The sequence below is a fragment of the Oncorhynchus tshawytscha genome, unplaced genomic scaffold, assembly GCF_018296145.1.
Source record: "Oncorhynchus tshawytscha isolate Ot180627B unplaced genomic scaffold, Otsh_v2.0 Un_contig_1859_pilon_pilon, whole genome shotgun sequence".
NCBI lineage: Eukaryota > Metazoa > Chordata > Actinopteri > Salmoniformes > Salmonidae > Oncorhynchus > Oncorhynchus tshawytscha.
In genome coordinates this window covers 87407-107500 of record NW_024609732.1, presented here as the reverse complement: position 1 = coordinate 107500, position 20094 = coordinate 87407, and the positions used below count along the sequence as shown (strand labels likewise).

At 43.7% G+C, this 20094-nt stretch overlaps 1 protein-coding gene across 2 annotated transcripts in view; it reads left to right on the top strand.

Annotated features, from left to right (window-relative positions):
- maml3 (mastermind-like transcriptional coactivator 3) overlaps positions 1 to 20094 on the top strand; it is a 242728-nt gene that overhangs the window by 210786 nt on the left and 11848 nt on the right. Inside the window, exons 4-5 of one of the 2 annotated variants that reach the window (XM_042317348.1) lie at positions 14627 to 14893; positions 15858 to 15860. In XM_042317348.1, coding sequence (XP_042173282.1) covers positions 14627 to 14893; positions 15858 to 15860 — 270 coding nt within the window. The remainder of the gene's footprint in view (positions 1 to 14626; positions 14894 to 15857; positions 15861 to 20094) is intronic. The other variant, XM_042317349.1, reaches the window with a different exon arrangement.

Genomic DNA, 20094 nt, shown 5'->3' with positions numbered 1-20094 from the left:
AGAGAGAGATGAACACACAGAGAGAGAGAGAGATGAACAGAGAGAGAAGGAGATGAACACAGAGAGAGAGAGAGGGAGATGAACAGAGAGAGAGAAGGAGAGAGAGGGAGATGAACACAGAAAGAGAGAGAGGGAGATGAACAGAGAGAGAGGGAGATGAACACAGAGAGAGAGAGGGGGAGATGAACACAGAGAGGGAGATGAACAGAGAGAGAGAGAGAGGGACATGAACAGAGAGAGAGAAGGAGATGAACACACAGAGAGAGAGAGGAAGATGAACAGAGAGAGAGAGAGAGGGAGATGAACACAGAGAGAGGGAGATGAACACACAGAGAGAGAGAGAGGGAGATGAACACAGAGAGAGAGAGGGAGATGAACACACAGAGAGAGAGAGGAAGATGAACAGAGAGAGAGGGAGATGAACAGAGAGAGAGAGAGAGGAAGATGAACAGAGAGAGAGAGAGGGAGATGAACACAGAGAGAGGGAGATGAACACAGAGAGAGAGAGAGAGAGAGGGGAGATGAACACAGAGAGAGGGAGATGAACACAGAGAGAGGGAGATGAACAGAGAGAGAGAGAGAGGAAGATGAACAGAGAGAGAGAGAGAGGGAGATGAACACAGAGAGAGAGGGAGATGAACAGAGAGAGAGAGGGAGATGAACAGAGAGAGAGGGAGATGAACAGAGAGAGAGAGAGAGGAAGATGAACAGAGAGAGAGAGAGAGGGAGATGAACACAGAGAGAGAGGGAGATGAACAGAGAGAGAGAGGAGATGAACAGAGAGAGAGAGGGGGAGATGAACACAGAGAGAGAGAGGGAGATGAACACACAGAGAGAGAGAGGAAGATGAACAGAGAGAGAGAGAGGGAGATGAACACACACAGAGAGAGAGGAAGATGAACAGAGAGAGAGAGAGAGAGATGAACAGAGAGAGAGAGGGAGATGAACACAGAGAGAGAGAGAGAGATGAACAGAGAGAGAGAGGGAGATGAACAGAGAGAGAGAGAGAGAGAGAGATGAACACAGAAAGAGAGAGAGAGAGATGAACACAGAGAGAGAGAGAGAGAGGGAGATGAACACAGAGAGAGAGAGAGGGAGATGAACACAGAGAGAGAGAGAGAGGGAGATGAACACAGAGAGAGAGAGGGAGATTAACAGAGAGAGAGGGAGATGAACACAGAGAGAGAGAGGGAGATGAACAGAGAGAGAAAGAGATGGAGATGAACACAGAGAGAGAGAGATGGAGATGAACAGAGAGAGAGGGAGATGGAGATGAACAGAGAGAGAGAGATGAACACAGAGAGAGGGAGATGAACACACAGAGAGAGGGAGATGAACAGAGAGAGAGAGAGAGGGAGATGAACACAGAGAGAGAGAGGGAGATGAACAGAGAGAGAGAGGGAGATGAACACAGAAAGAGAGAGAGGGAGATGAACAGAGAGAGAGGGAGATGAACACAGAGAGGGAGATGAACAGAGAGGGAGAGGAGATGAGAGAGAGAGGGAGATGAACACAGAGAGAGAGAGGGAGATGAACAGAGAGAGAGAGAGGAGATGAACAGAGAGAGAAGGAGATGAACACAGAGAGAGAGAGAGATGAACAGAGAGAGAGAGAGAGGGAGATGAACACAGAGAGAGAGGGAGATGAACAGAGAGAGAGAGAGAGGGAGATGAACACAGAGAGAGAGGGGAGATGAACACAGAGAGAGAGAGGGAGATGAACACAGAGAGAGAGAGGGAGATGAACACAGAAAGAGAGAGAGGGAGATGAACAGAGAGAGAGGGAGAGGAACACAGAGAGGGAGATGAACAGAGAGAGAGGGAGATGAACACAGAGAGGGAGAGGAACAGAGAGAGAGGGAGATGAACACAGAGAGAGAGAGGGAGATGAACAGAGAGAGAGAGAGGGAGATGAACACAGAGAGAGAGGGAGATGAACAGAGAGAGAGAGAGAGGGAGATGAACAGAGAGAGAGGGAGATGAACACAGAAAGAGAGAGAGGGAGATGAACAGAGAGAGGGGGAGATGAACACACAGAGAGAGAGGGAGATGAACACAGAGAGAGAGAGGGAGATGAACAGAGAGAGAGAGAGGGAGATGAACAGAGAGAGAGAGGGAGATGAACACAGAGAGAGAGAGATGAACAGAGAGAGAGAGAGATGGAGATTAACAGAGAGAGAGAGAGAGATGAACACAGAGAGAGAGAGGGAGAGATGGAGATGAACAGAGAGAGAGAGAGAGATGAACACAGAGAGAGAGAGGGAGATGAACAGAGAGAGAGGGAGATGAACAGAGAGAGAGAGAGAGATGAACACAGAGAGAGAGAGGGAGATGAACAGAGAGAGAGGGAGATGAACACACAGAGAGAGGGAGATGAACAAGAGAGAGAGAGAGGGAGATGAACAGAGAGAGAGAGGGAGATGAACACAGAGAGAGAGAGGGAGATGAACAGAGAGAGAAGGAGATGAACACAGAGAGAGAGAGAGGGAGATGAACAGAGAGAGAGAGAGATGGAGATGAACACAGAAAGAGAGAGAGGGAGATGAACAGAGAGAGAGAGAGGGAGATGAACAGAGAGAGAGAGAGGGAGATGAACAGAGAGAGAGGGAGATGAACACAGAGAGAGAGAGGGGGAGATGAACACAGAGAGGGAGATGAACAGAGAGAGAGAGAGAGGGACATGAACAGAGAGAGAGAAGGAGATGAACACACAGAGAGAGAGAGGAAGATGAACAGAGAGAGAGAGAGAGGGGAGATGAACACAGAGAGAGGGAGATGAACACACAGAGAGAGAGAGAGGGAGATGAACACAGAGAGAGAGAGGGAGATGAACACACAGAGAGAGAGAGGAAGATGAACAGAGAGAGAGGGAGATGAACAGAGAGAGAGAGAGAGGAAGATGAACAGAGAGAGAGAGAGGGAGATGAACACAGAGAGAGGGAGATGAACACAGAGAGAGAGAGAGAGAGAGGGAGATGAACACAGAGAGAGGGAGATGAACACAGAGAGAGGGAGATGAACAGAGAGAGAGAGAGAGGAAGATGAACAGAGAGAGAGAGAGAGGGAGATGAACACAGAGAGAGAGGGAGATGAACAGAGAGAGAGAGGGAGATGAACAGAGAGAGAGGGAGATGAACAGAGAGAGAGAGAGAGGAAGATGAACAGAGAGAGAGAGAGAGGGAGATGAACACAGAGAGAGAGGGAGATGAACAGAGAGAGAGAGGGAGATGAACAGAGAGAGAGAGGGGGAGATGAACACAGAGAGAGAGAGGGAGATGAACACACAGAGAGAGAGAGGAAGATGAACAGAGAGAGAGAGAGGGAGATGAACACACAGAGAGAGAGAGGAAGATGAACAGAGAGAGAGAGAGAGAGATGAACAGAGAGAGAGAGGGAGATGAACACAGAGAGAGAGAGAGAGATGAACAGAGAGAGAGAGGGAGATGAACAGAGAGAGAGAGAGAGAGAGATGAACACAGAAAGAGAGAGAGAGAGATGAACACAGAGAGAGAGAGAGAGAGGGAGATGAACACAGAGAGAGAGAGAGGGAGATGAACACAGAGAGAGAGAGAGAGGGAGATGAACACAGAAAGAGAGAGAGGGAGATTAACAGAGAGAGAGGGAGATGAACACAGAGAGAGAGAGGGAGATGAACAGAGAGAGAAAGAGATGGAGATGAACACAGAAAGAGAGAGAGAGAGATGAACACAGAGAGAGAGAGATGGAGATGAACAGAGAGAGAGAGATGAACAGAGAGAGAGGGAGATGAACACACAGAGAGAGGGAGATGAACAGAGAGAGAGAGAGAGGGAGATGAACACAGAGAGAGAGAGGGAGATGAACAGAGAGAGAGGGAGATGAACACAGAAAGAGAGAGAGGGAGATGAACAGAGAGAGAGGGAGATGAACACAGAGAGAGGGAGATGAACAGAGAGAGAGGGAGATGAACACAGAGAGAGAGAGAGGAGATGAACAGAGAGAGAGAGAGGGAGATGAACAGAGAGAGAAGGAGATGAACACAGAGAGAGAGAGAGGGAGATGAACAGAGAGAGAGAGAGGGAGATGAACACAGAGAGAGAGGGAGATGAACAGAGAGAGAGAGAGAGGGAGATGAACACAGAGAGAGAGAGGAGATGAACACAGAGAGAGAGAGGGAGATGAACACAGAGAGAGAGAGGGAGATGAACACAGAAAGAGAGAGAGGGAGATGAACAGAGAGAGAGGGAGATGAACACAGAGAGGGAGATGAACAGAGAGAGAGGGAGATGAACACAGAGAGGGAGATGAACAGAGAGAGAGGGAGATGAACACAGAGAGAGAGAGGGAGAGATGAACAGAGAGAGAGAGAGGAGAGATGAACACAGAGAGAGAGGGAGATGAACAGAGAGAGAGAGAGAGGGAGATGAACAGAGAGAGAGGGAGATGAACACAGAAAGAGAGAGAGGGAGATGAACAGAGAGAGGGGGAGATGAACACACAGAGAGAGAGGGAGATGAACACAGAGAGAGAGAGGGAGATGAACAGAGAGAGAGAGAGGGAGATGAACAGAGAGAGAGAGGGGAGATGAACACAGAGAGAGAGAGAGATGAACAGAGAGAGAGAGAGAACAGAGAGGAGATGAACAGAGAGAGAGAGAGAGATGAACACAGAGAGAGAGAGGGAGAGATGGAGATGAACAGAGAGAGAGAGAGAGATGAACACAGAGAGAGAGAGGGAGATGAACAGAGAGAGAGGGAGATGAACACACAGAGAGAGGGAGATGAACAGAGAGGGAGATGAACAGAGAGAGAGGGAGATGAACACACAGAGAGAGGGAGATGAACAGAGAGAGAGGGAGATGAACAGAGAGAGAGGGAGATGAACACAGAGAGAGAGAGGGAGATGAACAGAGAGAGAAGGAGATGAACACAGAGAGAGAGAGAGGGAGATGAACAGAGAGAGAGAGAGATGGAGATGAACACAGAAAGAGAGAGAGGGAGATGAACAGAGAGAGAGAGAGGGAGATGAACAGAGAGAGAGAGAGGGAGATGAACAGAGAGAGAGAGGGAGATGAACACAGAGAGAGAGAGAGGAAGATGAACAGAGAGAGAGAGAGAGGGAGATGAACAATCAAATGTAGACCGCATTATCTACCAAGAGAATTCTCTTCGATTATAATCACAGCCGTATATATCCCCCCCCAAGCAGACACATCGATGGCTCTGAACGAACTTTATTTAACTCTCTGCAAACTGGAAACGATTTATCCGGAGGCTGCATTCATTGTAGCTGGGGATTTTAACAAGGCTAATCTGAAAACAAGACTCCCTAAATTTTATCAGCACATCGATTGCGCAACCAGTGGTGGAAAGACCCTGGATCATTGCTATTCCAACTTCCGCGACGCATATAAGGCCCTGCCCCGCCCCCCTTTCGGAAAAGCTGACCACGACTCCATTTTGTTGATCCCTGCCTACAGACAGAAACTAAAACAAGAAGCTCCCACACTGAGGTCTGTCCAACGCTGGTCCGACCAAGCTGACTCCACACTCCAAGACTGCTTCCATCATGGGGACTGGGAGATGTTTCGTATTGCGTCAGACAACAACATTGACGAATACGCTGATTCGGTGTGCGAGTTCATTAGAACGTGCGTTGAAGATGTCGTTCCCATAGCAACGATTAAAACATTCCCTAACCAGAAACCCTGGATTGATGGCAGCATTCGTGTGAAACTGAAGGCGCGAACCACTGCTTTTAATCAGGGCAAGGTGTCTGGTAACATGACTGAATACAAACAGTGCAGCTATTCCCTCCGCAAGGCTATCAAACAAGCTAAGCGCCAGTACAGAGACAAAGTAAAATCTCAATTCAAAAGCTCAGACATAAGAGGCATGTGGCAGGGTCTACAGTCAATCACGGACTACAGGAAGAAACCCAGCCCAGTCACGGACCAGGATGTCTTGCTCCCAGGCAGACTAAATAACTTTTTTGCCCGCTTTGAGGACAATACAGTGCCACTGACACGGCCTGCAACGAAAACATGCGGTCTCTCCTTCACTACAGCCGAAGTGAGTAAGACATTTAAACGTGTTAACCCTCGCAAGGCTGCAGGCCCAGACGGCATCCCCAGCCGCGCCCTCAGAGCATGCGCAGACCAGCTGGCCGGTGTGTTTACGGACATATTCAATCAATCCCTATACCAGTCTGCTGTTCCCACATGCTTCAAGAGGGCCACCATTGTTCCTGTTCCCAAGAAAGCTAAGGTAACTGAGCTAAACGAGCTAAACGACTACTCACATCCGTCATCATGAAGTGCTTTGAGAGACTAGTCAACGACCATATCACCTCCACCCTACCTGACACCCTAGACCCACTCCAATTTGCTTACCGCCCAAATAGGTCCACAGACGATGCAATCTCAACCACACTGCACACTGCCCTAACCCACCTGGACAAGAGGAATACCTATGTGAGAATGCTGTTCATCGACTACAGCTCGGCATTCAACACCATAGTACCCTCCAAGCTCATCATCAAGCTCGAGACCCTGGGTCTCGACCCCGCCCTGTGCAACTGGGTACTGGACTTCCTGACGGGCCGCCCCCAGGTGGTGAGGGTAGGCAACAACATCTCCTCCCGGCTGATCCTCAACACTGGGGCCCCACAAGGGTGCGTTCTGAGCCCTCTCCTGTACTCCCTGTTCACCCACGACTGCGTGGCCACGCACGCCTCCAACTCAATCATCAAGTTTGCGGACGATACAACAGTGGTAGGCTTGATTACCAACAACGACGAGACGGCCTACAGGGAGGAGGTGAGGGCCCTCGGAGTGTGGTGTCAGGAAAATAACCTCACACTCAACGTCAACAAAACTAAGGAGATGATTGTGGACTTCAGGAAACAGCAGAGGGAACACCCCCCATCCACATCGATGGAACAGTAGTGGAGAGGGTAGTAAGTTTTAAGTTCCTCGGCATACACATCACAGACAAACTGAATTGGTCCACTCACACAGACAGCATCGTGAGGAAGGCGCAGCAGCGCCTCTTCAACCTCAGGAGGCTGAAGAAATTTGGCTTGTCACCAAAAGCACTCACAAACTTCTACAGATGCACAATCGAGAGCATCCTGGCGGGCTGTATCACCGCCTGGTATGGCAACTGCACCGCCCTCAACCGTAAGGCTCTCCAGAGGGTAGTGAGGTCTGCACAACGCATCACCGGGGGCAAACTACCTGCCCTCCAGGACACCTACACCACCCGATGCTACAGGAAGGCCATAAAGATCATCAAGGACATCAACCACCCGAGCCACTGCCTGTTCACCCCGCTGTCATCCAGAAGGCGAGGTCAGTACAGGTGCATCAAAGCTGGGACCGAGAGACTGAAAAACAGCTTCTATCTCAAGGCCATCAGACTGTTAAACAGCCACCACTAACATTGAGTGGCTACTGCCAACACACTGTCAATGACACTGACTCTACTCCAGCCACTTTAATAATGGGAATTGATGGGAATGATGTAAATATATCACTAGCCACTTTAAACAATGCTACCTTATATAATGTTACTTACCCTACATTATTCATCTCATATGCATACGTAGATACTGTACTCTATATCATCGACTGCATCCTTATGTAATACATGTATCACTAGCCAATTTAACTATGCCACTTGGTTTACATACTCATCTCATATGTATATACTGTACTCGATATCATCTACTGTATCTTGCCTATGCTGCTCTGTACCATCACTCATTCATATATCCTTATGTACATATTCTTTATCCCCTTACACTGTGTATAAGACAGTAGTTTTTTGGAATTGTTAGTTAGATTACTTGTTGGTTATTACTGCATTGTCGGAACTAGAAGCACAAGCATTTCACTACACTCGCATTAACATCTGCTAACCATGTGTATGTGACAAATAAAATTTGATTTGATTTGATTTTAACACAAAGAGAGAGAGGGAGATGAACACAGAGAGAGAGAGAGAGAGAGAGAGAGAGAGAGAGAGAGAGAGAGAGATGAACACAGAAAGAGAGAGAGAGAGTGATGAAGAGAGAGAGAGAGGGAGGGAGATGAACACAGAGAGAGAGATAATAATATAATGCAAGTGAAGTGAAGATTGGTTAGAAAAATATGGATGAGAAAGATGGAGGAGAACAGAGGAATGGAGAGAAAGAGAGAGAGAGAGAGAACAGAGGAAGAGGAAGGAACAGAGAGAGAGAGAGTGGAAGAGAAGAATTATGGAGAGAGGAGAGGGAGAAGAGATTGTAGATCAGAGTCGTCATGATTGAGCCATCTGCTGAGAGAGGAGACCAATGAGCCTGTTACACACACACACACACACACACACACACACAGAACACCAGTGACCCCCGCAGGCCAGACCCTGCTGCTGCACCACTCACTCCACTCAGGCATGGTGTTATTGGTCTGACTGCATCATGGCCAAGCAGGAGATGAGACTGTTCGGAGTATCTGTCTGGTCTGCTTACTGGGAGGAGTCTGTCCTTCTCTCTCTCTTTTATCCCTCCATCCCTCTGTTTCTCTCTCTCTTTTAGGTTTCCATCACGCCTCTTGACATCTTTTATCTCTCCCTCTCTCTCTGTCCCTCTCTCTGTCCCTCTCTCTGTCCCTCTTTGTCGCTCTCACGCTCTCTCTCTCTCTGTCCCCCTCTCTCTCTGTCCCTCTCTCTCTCTCTCTCTCTCTCTGATGCTCTCTCTCTCTCACTCTCTCTCTCTGACTCTCTCTCTCTCTCTGACGCTCTCTTTCCCTCTCTCTCTCTCTGATGCTCTCTCTCTCTCTCTCTGATGCTCTCTCTCTCTCTCTGACGCTCTCTCTCTCTCTCTCTCTCTGACTCTCTCTCTCTCTGACGCTCTCTCTCTCTCTCTCTCTCTCTCTGACTCTCTCTCTCTGACGCTCTGACTCTCTCTCTTTCCCTCTCTCTCTCTCTGATGCTCTCTCTCTCTCTCTCTCTCTCTCTCTCTCTCTCTGACGCTCTCTCTCTCTCTCTGACGCTCTCTCTCTCTCTCTCTCTCCCCCTCTCTCTCTGTCCCTCTCTTTCCCTCTCTCTCTGATGCTCTCTCTCTCTCTCTGACGCTCTCTCTCTCTCTCTCTCTCTCTGACTCTCTCTCTCTCTCTCTGACGCTCTCTCTCTCTCTCTCTGACGCTCTCTCTCTCTCTCTCTCTCTCTCAATTCAATTCAAGGGGCTTTATTGGCATGGGAAACATGTGTTAACATTGCCAAAGCAAGTGAGGTAGATAATATATAAAGTGAAATAAACAATCATTCAAAACAGTAAAGACATTACAAATGTCATATTATATATATATATACAGTGTTTTAACAATATACAAATGTACAAATGGTTAAAGTACAAAAGGGAAAATAAATAAGCATAAATATGGGTTGTATTTACAATGGTGTTTGTTCTTCACTGGTTGCCCTTTTCTCGTGGCAACAGGTCACACATCTTGCTGCTGTGATGGCACACTGTGGTATTTCACCCAGTAGATATGGGAGTTTATCAAAATTGTGTTTGTTTTCGAATTCTTTGTGGATCTGTGTAATCTGAGGGAAATATGTCTCTCTAATATGGTCATACATTGGGCAGGAGGTTAGGAAGTGCAGCTCAGTTTCCACCTCATTTTGTGGGCAGTGAGCACATAGCCTGTCTTCTCTTGAGAGCCATGTCTGCCTACGGTGGCCTTTCTCAATAGCAAGGCTATGCTCACTGAGTCTGTTCATAGTCAAAGCTTTCCTTAAGTTTGGGTCAGTCACAGTGGTCAGGTATTCTGCCACTGTGTACTCTCTGTGTAGGGCCAAATAGCATTCTAGTTTGCTCTGTTTTTTGGTAAATTATTTCCTGTGTGTGAAGTAATTATCTTTTTGTTTTCTCATGATTTGGTTGGGTCTAATTGTGCTGTTGTCCTGGGGCTCTGTAGGTTGTTAGTGAACAGAGCCCCAGGACCACCTTGCTTAGGGGACTGTTCTCCAGGTTCATCTCTCTGTAGGTGATGGCTTTGTTATGGAAGGTTTGGGAATCGCTTCCTTTTAGGTGGTTATAGAATTTAACGGCTCTTTTCTGGATTTTTATAATTAGTGGGTATCGGCCTAATTCTGCTCTGCATGCATTATTTGGTGTTCTACGTTGTACACGGAGGATATTTTTGCAGAATTCTGCATGCAGAGTCTCAATTTGGTGTTTGTCCCATTTTATGAAGTCTTGGTTGGTGAGCGGACCCCAGACCTCACAACCGTAAAGGGCAATGGGCTCTATGACTGATTCAAGTATTTTTAGCCAAATCCTAATTGGTATGTTGAATTTTATGCTCCTTTTGATGGCATAGAAGGCCCTTCTTGTCTTGTCTCTCAGATTGTTACGTTGAATTTTATGTTCCTTTTGTGTGCTCTCGCAAACAGCAGACATTTGACTTCAGATTCTAGCAGGGGGAGGCCGGGTGCTGCAGACTTTTCTAGTGCCCTCTCCAATTCGTTGATATATATGTTGAAGAGGGTGGGGCTTAAGCTGCATCCCTGTCTCACCCCACGACCCTGTGTGAAGAAATGTGTCTTTTTTTGCCTACTTTAACCGCACACTTGTTGTTTGTGTACATGGATTTTATAATGTCGTATGTTTTACCCCCAACACCACTTTCCATCAGTTTGTATAGCAGACCCTCATGCCAGATTGAGTCGAAGGCTTTTTTGAAATCAACAAAGCATGAGAAGACTTTGCCTTTGTTTCGGTTATTCAATTAGGGTGTGCAGGGTGAATACATGGTCTGTTGTACGGTTATTTGGTAAAAGGCCAATTTAACATTTGCTCAGTACATTGTTTTCACTGAGGAAATATACGAGTCTGCTGTTAATGATAATGCAGAGGATTTTCCCAAGGTTACTGTTGACGCATATCCCACAGTAGTTATTGGGGTCAAATTTGGATCTACTTTTGTGGATTGGGGTGATCAGTCCTTGGTTCCAAATATTGGGGAAGATGCCAGAGCTAAGGATGATGTTAAAGAGTTTTAGTATAGCCAATTGGAATTTGTTGTCTGTATATTTGATCATTTCATTGAGGATACCATCAACACCACAGGCCTTTTTGGGTTGGAGGGTTTTTATTTTGTCCTGTAACTCTTTCAATGTAATTGGAGAATCCAGTGGGTTCTGGTAGTCTTTAATAGTTGATTCTAAGATCTGTATTTGATCATGTATATGTTTTTGCTCTTTATTCTTTGTTATAGAGCCAAAAAGATTGGAGAAGTGGTTTACCCATACATCTCCATTTTGGATATATAATTCTTCGTGTTGTTGTTTGTTTAGTGTTTTCCAATTTTCCCAGAAGTGGTTAGAGTCTATGGATTCTTCAATTACATTGAGCTGAGTTCTGACGTGCTGTTCCTTCTTTTTCCGTAGTGTATTTCTGTATTGTTTTAGTGATTCACCATAGTGAAGGCTTAGACTCAGGTTTTCAGGGTCTCTATGTTTTTGGTTGGACAGGTTTCTCAATTTCTTTCTTAGATTTTTGCATTCTTCATCAAACCATTTGTCATTGTTGTTAATTTTCTTTGGTTTTCTATTTGAGATTTTTAGATTTGATAGGGAAGCTGAGAGGTCAAATATACTGTTAAGATTTTCTACTGCCAAGTTTACACCTTCACTATTACAGTGGAACGTCTGTCTCTCTGTCTGTGTCTGTCTCTCTAATCTAACTGACACGCAGGACAATATGTAGCCAACCTTCCCTAAAACAACAGTGAACAAAATAAAACCCCATTCATTCTAGTCCGTTGTTGACACAGAGCAGTGGTGAATGATGGGCGTTCTGACCCCAAACAATGTACTGAATGAACCTATAATAGAATCCTGAGCGGGCTCGTCTAATTGGTCGGTTGGGGGTATAATGGTGTTCCAGAGTGCTGTTTCATCCTTTTACAGATTAGCATGCGGCTAAGTGGAGGAAGTAGCTCTTTATATGCTAATGAGGGTGTAATGTATGCACATACCCATACTGCACTGGGAGGGGATGAGAGGACTACCCATACTGCACTCGGAGGGGATGAGAGGACTCAGGGTGGGCTAGGACTACCCATACTGCACTGGGAGGGGATGAGAGGACTCAGGGTGGGCTAGGACTACCCATACTGCACTGGGAGGGGATGAGAGGACTCAGGGTGGGCTAGGACTACCCATACTGCACTGGGAGGGGATGAGAGGACTACCCATACTGCACTGGGAAGGGATGAGAGGACTACCCATACTGCACTCGGAGGGGATGAGAGGACTACCCATACTGCACTCGGAGGGGATGAGAGGACTCCGTGTGGTCTAGGACTACCATACTGTACTGCACTGGGAGGGGATGAGAGGACTCAGGGTGGGCTAGGACTACCCATACTGCACTGGGAGGGGATGAGAGGACTCAGGGTGGTCTAGGACTACCCATACTGCACTGGCAGGGGATGAGAGTGAGGGGTTAGCTGGGAAGAATCTTTAAAACTGTGGTGTTTAGTCTGAATGAATATACGCTACAAGTATGTGGACACCTGCTCGTTGAACATCTCATTCCAAAATCATGGCATTAATATGGACTTGGTCCTTTGCTGCTATAAGAGCCTCCAGTCTTCTGGGAAGGCTTTCCACTAGATGTTATAACATTGCTGCTATAACAGCCTCCACTCTTCTGAGAAGGCTTTCCACTAGATGTTGGAACATTGCTGCTATAACAGCCTCCACTCTTTTGGAAAGGCTTTCCACTAGATGTTGGAACATTGCTGCTATAACAGCCTCCAGTCTTCTGGGAAGGCTTTCCATTAGATATTAGAACATTGCTGCAGGGACTTGCTTCCATTCAGCCACTGATGTTGGGTGATTAGTCCTGGCTCGCAGTCAGCATTCCAGTTCATCCCAAAGGTGTTCGGTGGGGTTGAGGTCAGGGCTCTGTGCAGGCCAGTCAAGTTCTTCCACACCGATCTCAACAAACCATTTCTGTATGGATTTTTACGCGCTTCAGCACTCAGCGGTCCCTTTCTGTGAGCTTGTGTGGCCTACCACTTCACGGTTGAACCATTGTTGCTCCTAGACATTTCTACTTCACAATAGCAGCACTTACAGTTGACCCGGGGCAGCTCTAGCAGGGCAGAAATTTGACGAACTGACTTGTTGGAAAGGTGGCATCGTATGACAGTGCCACGTTGAAAGTCACTGAGCTCTTCAGTAAGGCCATTCTACTGCCAATGTTTGTCTATGGAGATTGCATGGCTGTGTGCTCAATTTTATACACCTGTCAGCAACTGGTATGGCTGAAATTGCCAAATCCACTTATTTGAAGGGGTGTCCACACTGCTGTATAAATAGTGTATCCTGCTGTGTCTGTTTACACGGGGTTCCTGGGATAATCCTTTACACAGGGTTCCTGGGATAATCCTTTACACAGGGTTCCTGGGATAATCCTTTACACAGGGTTCCTGGGATAATCCTTTACACAGGGTTCCTGGGATAATCCTTTACACAGGGTTCCTGGGATAATCCTTTACACGGGGTTCCTGGGATAATCCTTTACACAGGGTTCCTGGGATAATCCTTTACACAGGGTTCCTGGGATAATCCTTTACACAGGTTCCTGGGATAATTATTTACACAGGTACCTGGGATAATCCTTTACACAGGGTTCCTGGGATAATCCTTTACACAGGGTTCCTGGGATAATCCTTTACACAGGGTTCCTGTGATAATCCTTTACACAGGGTTCCTGGGATAATCCTTTACACAGGGTTCCTGGGATAATCCTTTACACGGGGTTCCTGGGATAATCCTTTACACAGGGTTCCTAGGATAATCCTTTACACAGGGTTCCTAGGATAATCCTTTACACAGGGTTCCTGGATAATCCTTTACACAGGGTTCCTGGGATAATCCTTTACACAGGGTTCCTGTGATAATTCCTGTGATAATCCTTTACACAGGGTTCCTGGGATAATCCTTTACACAGGGTTCCTGTGATAATCCTTTACACAGGGTTCCTAGGATAATCCTTTACACAGGGTTCCTGGGATAATCCTTTACACAGGGTTCCTGTGATAATCCTTTACACAGGGTTCCTGTGATAATCCTTTACACAGGGTTCCTGTGATAATCCTTTACACAGGGTTCCTGTGATAATCCTTTACACAGGGTTCCTGGGATAATCCTTTACACAGGGTTCCTGGGATAATCCTTTACACGGGGTTCCTGGGATAATCCTTTACACAGGGTTCCTGGGATAATCCTTTACACGGGGTTCCTGGGATAATCCTTTACACAGGGTTCCTGGGATAATCCTTTACACAGGGTTCCTGGGATAATCCTTTACACAGGGTTCCTGGGATAATCCTTTACACAGGGTTCCTGGGATAATCCTTTACACGGGGTTCCTGGGATAATCCTTTACACGGGGTTCCCGGGATAATTAATCTGTCATTGTATTGTAGGTTTTAAAGTAGCTGGTTACTTCTGTCTTCAGTTGAATTCTCTGTGAAAAGCGCCACACCAGCGTTTACTCGTTGATTTGATTGATTGCTTGACCAGCTGATTGATTGATCATCCCACCAATAAAAACTCACTGATCTCCCTCCCTCTCTCTCTCTTTAGGAACAAGGTGTGGTGGGAATGTCACGGCAGCCCGGTGCCGTCCCTCCCCCTCACCCTGCCGGGGGTGTGGCCTCGGGCGCGGGGCCCAATCAGGGCGCAGGGGCCCCTCCCGGTTACCTGGGCAACCAGCAGCAGGCGGCCATTATGAAACAGATGATGGTGATGGAGCAGGAGAAGAGAGTTCAGCTCCACATGATGGAACAACAGAAACAACAGCTACTGAGAGAACAGAGACAGCAGCAACAACAGCTATTACTGGCTGAACAGGTGAGAGAAGGGAGGAAGGGCAGAACAGAGAGGGGGAGGGAGGGGAAGGGACAGAACAGAGAGGGGGAGGGAGGGGAGGGGAAGGGAAGGGACAGAACAGAGAGGAGGGACAGAACAGAGAGGAGGGAGGGAGGGGAGGGGAAGGGACAGAACAGAGAGGAGGGAGGGAGGGGAGGGGAGGGGAAGGGAAGGGACAGAACAGAGAGGAGGGAGGGAGGGGAAGGGACAGAACAGAGATGAGGGACAGAACAGAACAGAGGAGGGAGGAGGGACAGAATAGAGAGGAGGGAGGAGGGACAGAACAGAGAGGAGGGAGGAGGGACAGAACAGAGAGGAGGGAGGAGGGACAGAACAGAGAGGAGGGAGGAGGGACAGAACAGGGAGGAGGGACAGAACAGAGAGGAGGGAGGAGGGACAACAGAGAGGAGGGGGAGGGACAGAACAGAGAGGAGGGAGGAAGGACAGAACAGAGAGGAGGGAGGAGGGACAGAACAGAGAGGAGGGAGGAGGGACAACAGAGAGGAGGGAGGAAGGACAGAACAGAGAGGAGGGAGGAGGGAGGAGGGACAGAACAGAGAGGAGGGAGGAGGGACAACAGAGAGGAGGGGGGGGAGGGACAGAACAGAGAGGATGGAGGAGGGACAGAACGGAGAGGAGGGAGGAGGGACAGAACAGAGAGGAGGGAGGAGGGACAGAACAGAGAGGAGGGAGGAGGACAGAACAGAGAGGAGGGAGGAGGGACAGAACAGGGAGGAGGGACAGAACAGAGGAGGGAGGGAGGAGGGACAGAACAGGGAGGAGGGAGGAGGGACAGAACAGAGAGGAGGGAGGAGGGACAGAACAGAGAGGAGGGACAGAACAGAGAGGAGGGAGGAGGGACGGAACAGAGAGGAGGGAGGAGGGACAGAACAGAGAGGAGGGGGGAGGGACAGAACAGAGAGGGGGACAGAACAGGGAGGAGGAGCAGGTGGATGTGGGGACATGATTACAGTCTCTCTCTCCCCCATTTGTCAGTGTTGCAAATTAAACACCAAAGTGTCTCCTCTTCATCTGTCATTTACAGACACCGTCACACACACACCATCACACACACACCGTCACAGACACACCATCACACACACACCGTCACAGACACACCGTCACACACACACACACAGTCACACTCACACCGTCACACACACACCATCACAGACACACAGTCACACACACACCATCACACACACACCATCACAGACACACAGTCACACACACACCATCACACACACACCATCACACACACACCGTCACACACACACATTTATAATCAGCTCTCGTGTTTACTAACATCCCCTCTACACTAACCCCCTCCCGATGCTTTAGGATTCCTTTGATGTCCTCAGAGTGTGTATGTGTGTGCGTGTGTGTGTGTGCGTGCGTGCGTGCGGGTGTGTGTGTGTACACAACACCTGCTGTGATAATTTTGTCTTTTACTTTGATTTTTCCCTCTGTGGTTAACCTGGTGTTAAACTGTTCTGAACTCCCTAGGTCAAAACACACACACACACACACACACACACACACACACACACACACACACACACAGCAAGTAGATCGTAATTGGCACAACACAACAAGCATACTGCAGTCCAGGAACATTCCTGTCTCCTGATGTTCTCTCTCTGTACCTGCTGTGTTCTAAATGAACATACTGCGTTATATTAGATATTCTACACACTATAGACTATAGATATATATACTGATTACTAACACTATAGACTATAGATATATATACTGATTACTAACACTATAGATATATATACTGATTACTAACACTACAGACTATAGATATATATACTGATTACTAACACTAGACTATAGATATATATACTGATTACTAACACTATAGACTATAGATATATATACTGATTACTAACACTATAGACTATAGATATATATACTGATTACTAACACTATAGATATATATACTGATTACTAACACTATAGACTATAGATATATATACTGATTACTAACACTATAGACTATAGATATATATACTGATTACTAACACTACAGACTATAGATATATATACTGATTACTAACACTACAGACTATAGATATATATACTGATTACTAACACTATAGACTATAGATATATATACTGATTACTAACACTATAGATATATATACTGATTACTAACACTATAGATATATATACTGATTACTAACACTATAGACTATAGATATATATACTGATTACTAACACTATAGACTATAGATATATATACTGATTACTAACACTATAGACTATAGATATATATACTGATTACTAACACTATAGATATATATACTGATTACTAACACTATAGATATATATACTGATTACTAACACTATAGATATATATACTGATTACTAACACTATAGACTATAGATATATATACTGATTACTAACACTACAGACTATAGATATATATACTGATTACTAACACTATAGACTATAGATATATATACTGATTACTAACACTATAGATATATATACTGATTACTAACACTACAGACTATAGATATATATACTGATTACTAACACTACAGACTATAGATATATATACTGATTTCTAACACTACAGACTATAGATATATATACTGATTACTAACACTACAGACTATAGATATATATACTGATTACTAACACTACAGATATATATACTGATTACTAACACTACAGACTATAGATATATATACTGATTACTAACACTACAGACTACAGATATATATACTGATTACTAACACTACAGACTACAGATATATATACTGATTACTAACACTATAGATATATATACTGATTACTAACACTACAGACTATAGATATATATACTGATTACTAACACTATAGATATATATACTGATTACTAACACTATAGATATATATATATACTGATTACTAACACTATAGATATATATACTGATATAGATATACTGATTACTAACACTACAGACTATAGATATATATACTGATTACTAACACTACAGACTATAGATATATATACTGATTACAGACTATAGATATATATACTGATTACTACACTATAGACTATTAGATATATATATACTGATTACTAACACTATAGATATATATATACTAACACTATAGATATATATACTGATTACTAACACTACAGACTATAGATATATATACTGATTACTAACACTACAGACTATAGATATATATACTGATTACTAACACTATAGATATATATACTGATTACTACTATAGACTATAGATATATATACTGATTACTAACACTACAGACTATAGATATATATACTGATTACTAACACTACAGATATATATACTGATTACTAACACTATAGATATATATACTGATTACTAACACTACAGACTATAGATATATATACTGATTACTAACACTACAGACTATAGATATATATACTGATTACTAACACTACAGACTATAGATATATATACTGATTACTAACACTATAGATATATATACTGATTACTAACACTATAGATATATATACTGATTACTAACACTATAGATATATATACTGATTACTAACACTACAGACTATAGATATATATACTGATTACTAACTACAGACTATAGATATATATACTGATTACTAACACTATAGATATATATACTGATTATATATACTGATTACTATACACTAACAGACTATAGATATATATACTGATTACTAACACTATAGATATATATATACTGATTACTATACAGACTATAGATATATATACTGATTACTAACACTACAGACTATAGATATATATACTGATTACTAACACTACAGACTATAGATATATATACTGATTACTAACACTACAGACTATAGATATATATACTGATTACTAACACTAGATAGACTATAGATATATATACTGATTACTAACACTACAGATATATATACTGATTACTAACACTACTAGATTACTATAGATATATATATATACTGATTACTAACACTACAGACTATAGATATATATACTGATTACTAACACTACAGACTATAGATATATATACTGATTACTAACACTACAGACTATAGATATATATACTGATTACTAACACTAACAGACTATAGATATATATACTGATGATTACTAACACTATAGACTATTACTAACACTAGATATAGATATATATACTGATTACTAACACTACAGACTATAGATATATATACTGATTACTAACACTACTATAGATATATATACTGATTACTAACACTACAGACTATAGATATATATACTATATATACTGATTACTAACACTACAGACTATAGATATATATACTGATTACTAACACTACAGACTATAGATATATATACTGATTACTAACACTACAGACTATAGATATATATACTGATTACTAACACTACAGACTATAGATATATATACTGATTACTAACACTAGACTAGATATATATACTGATTACTAACACTACAGACTATAGATATATATACTGATTACTAACACTATAGATATATATACTGATTATATATATAGATGATTACTAACACTACAGACTATAGATATATATACTGATTACTAACACTACAGACTATAGATATATATACTGATTACTAACACTATAGACTATAGATATATATACTGATTACTAACTACACTATAGACTATAGATATATATACTGATTACTAACACTACAGACTATAGATATATAGATATATATAGACTATAGATATATGATTACTAACTGATTACTAACACTACAGACTATAGATATATATACTGATTACTAACACTATAGACTATATACTGATTACTAACACTACAGACTATAGATATATATACTGACTACTAACACTACAGACTATAGATATATATACTGACTACTAACACTATAGACTATAGATATATATACTGATTACTAACACTACAGACTATAGATCTATATACTGATTACTAACACTACAGACTATAGATCTATATACTGATTACTAACACTATAGATATATATACTGATTACTAACACTACAGACTATAGATATATATACTGATTACTAACACTACAGACTATAGATCTATATACTGATTACTAACACTATAGATATATATACTGATTACTAACACTACAGACTATAGATATATATACTGATTACTAACACTACAGACTATAGATATATATACTGATTACTAACACTACAGACTATAGATATATATA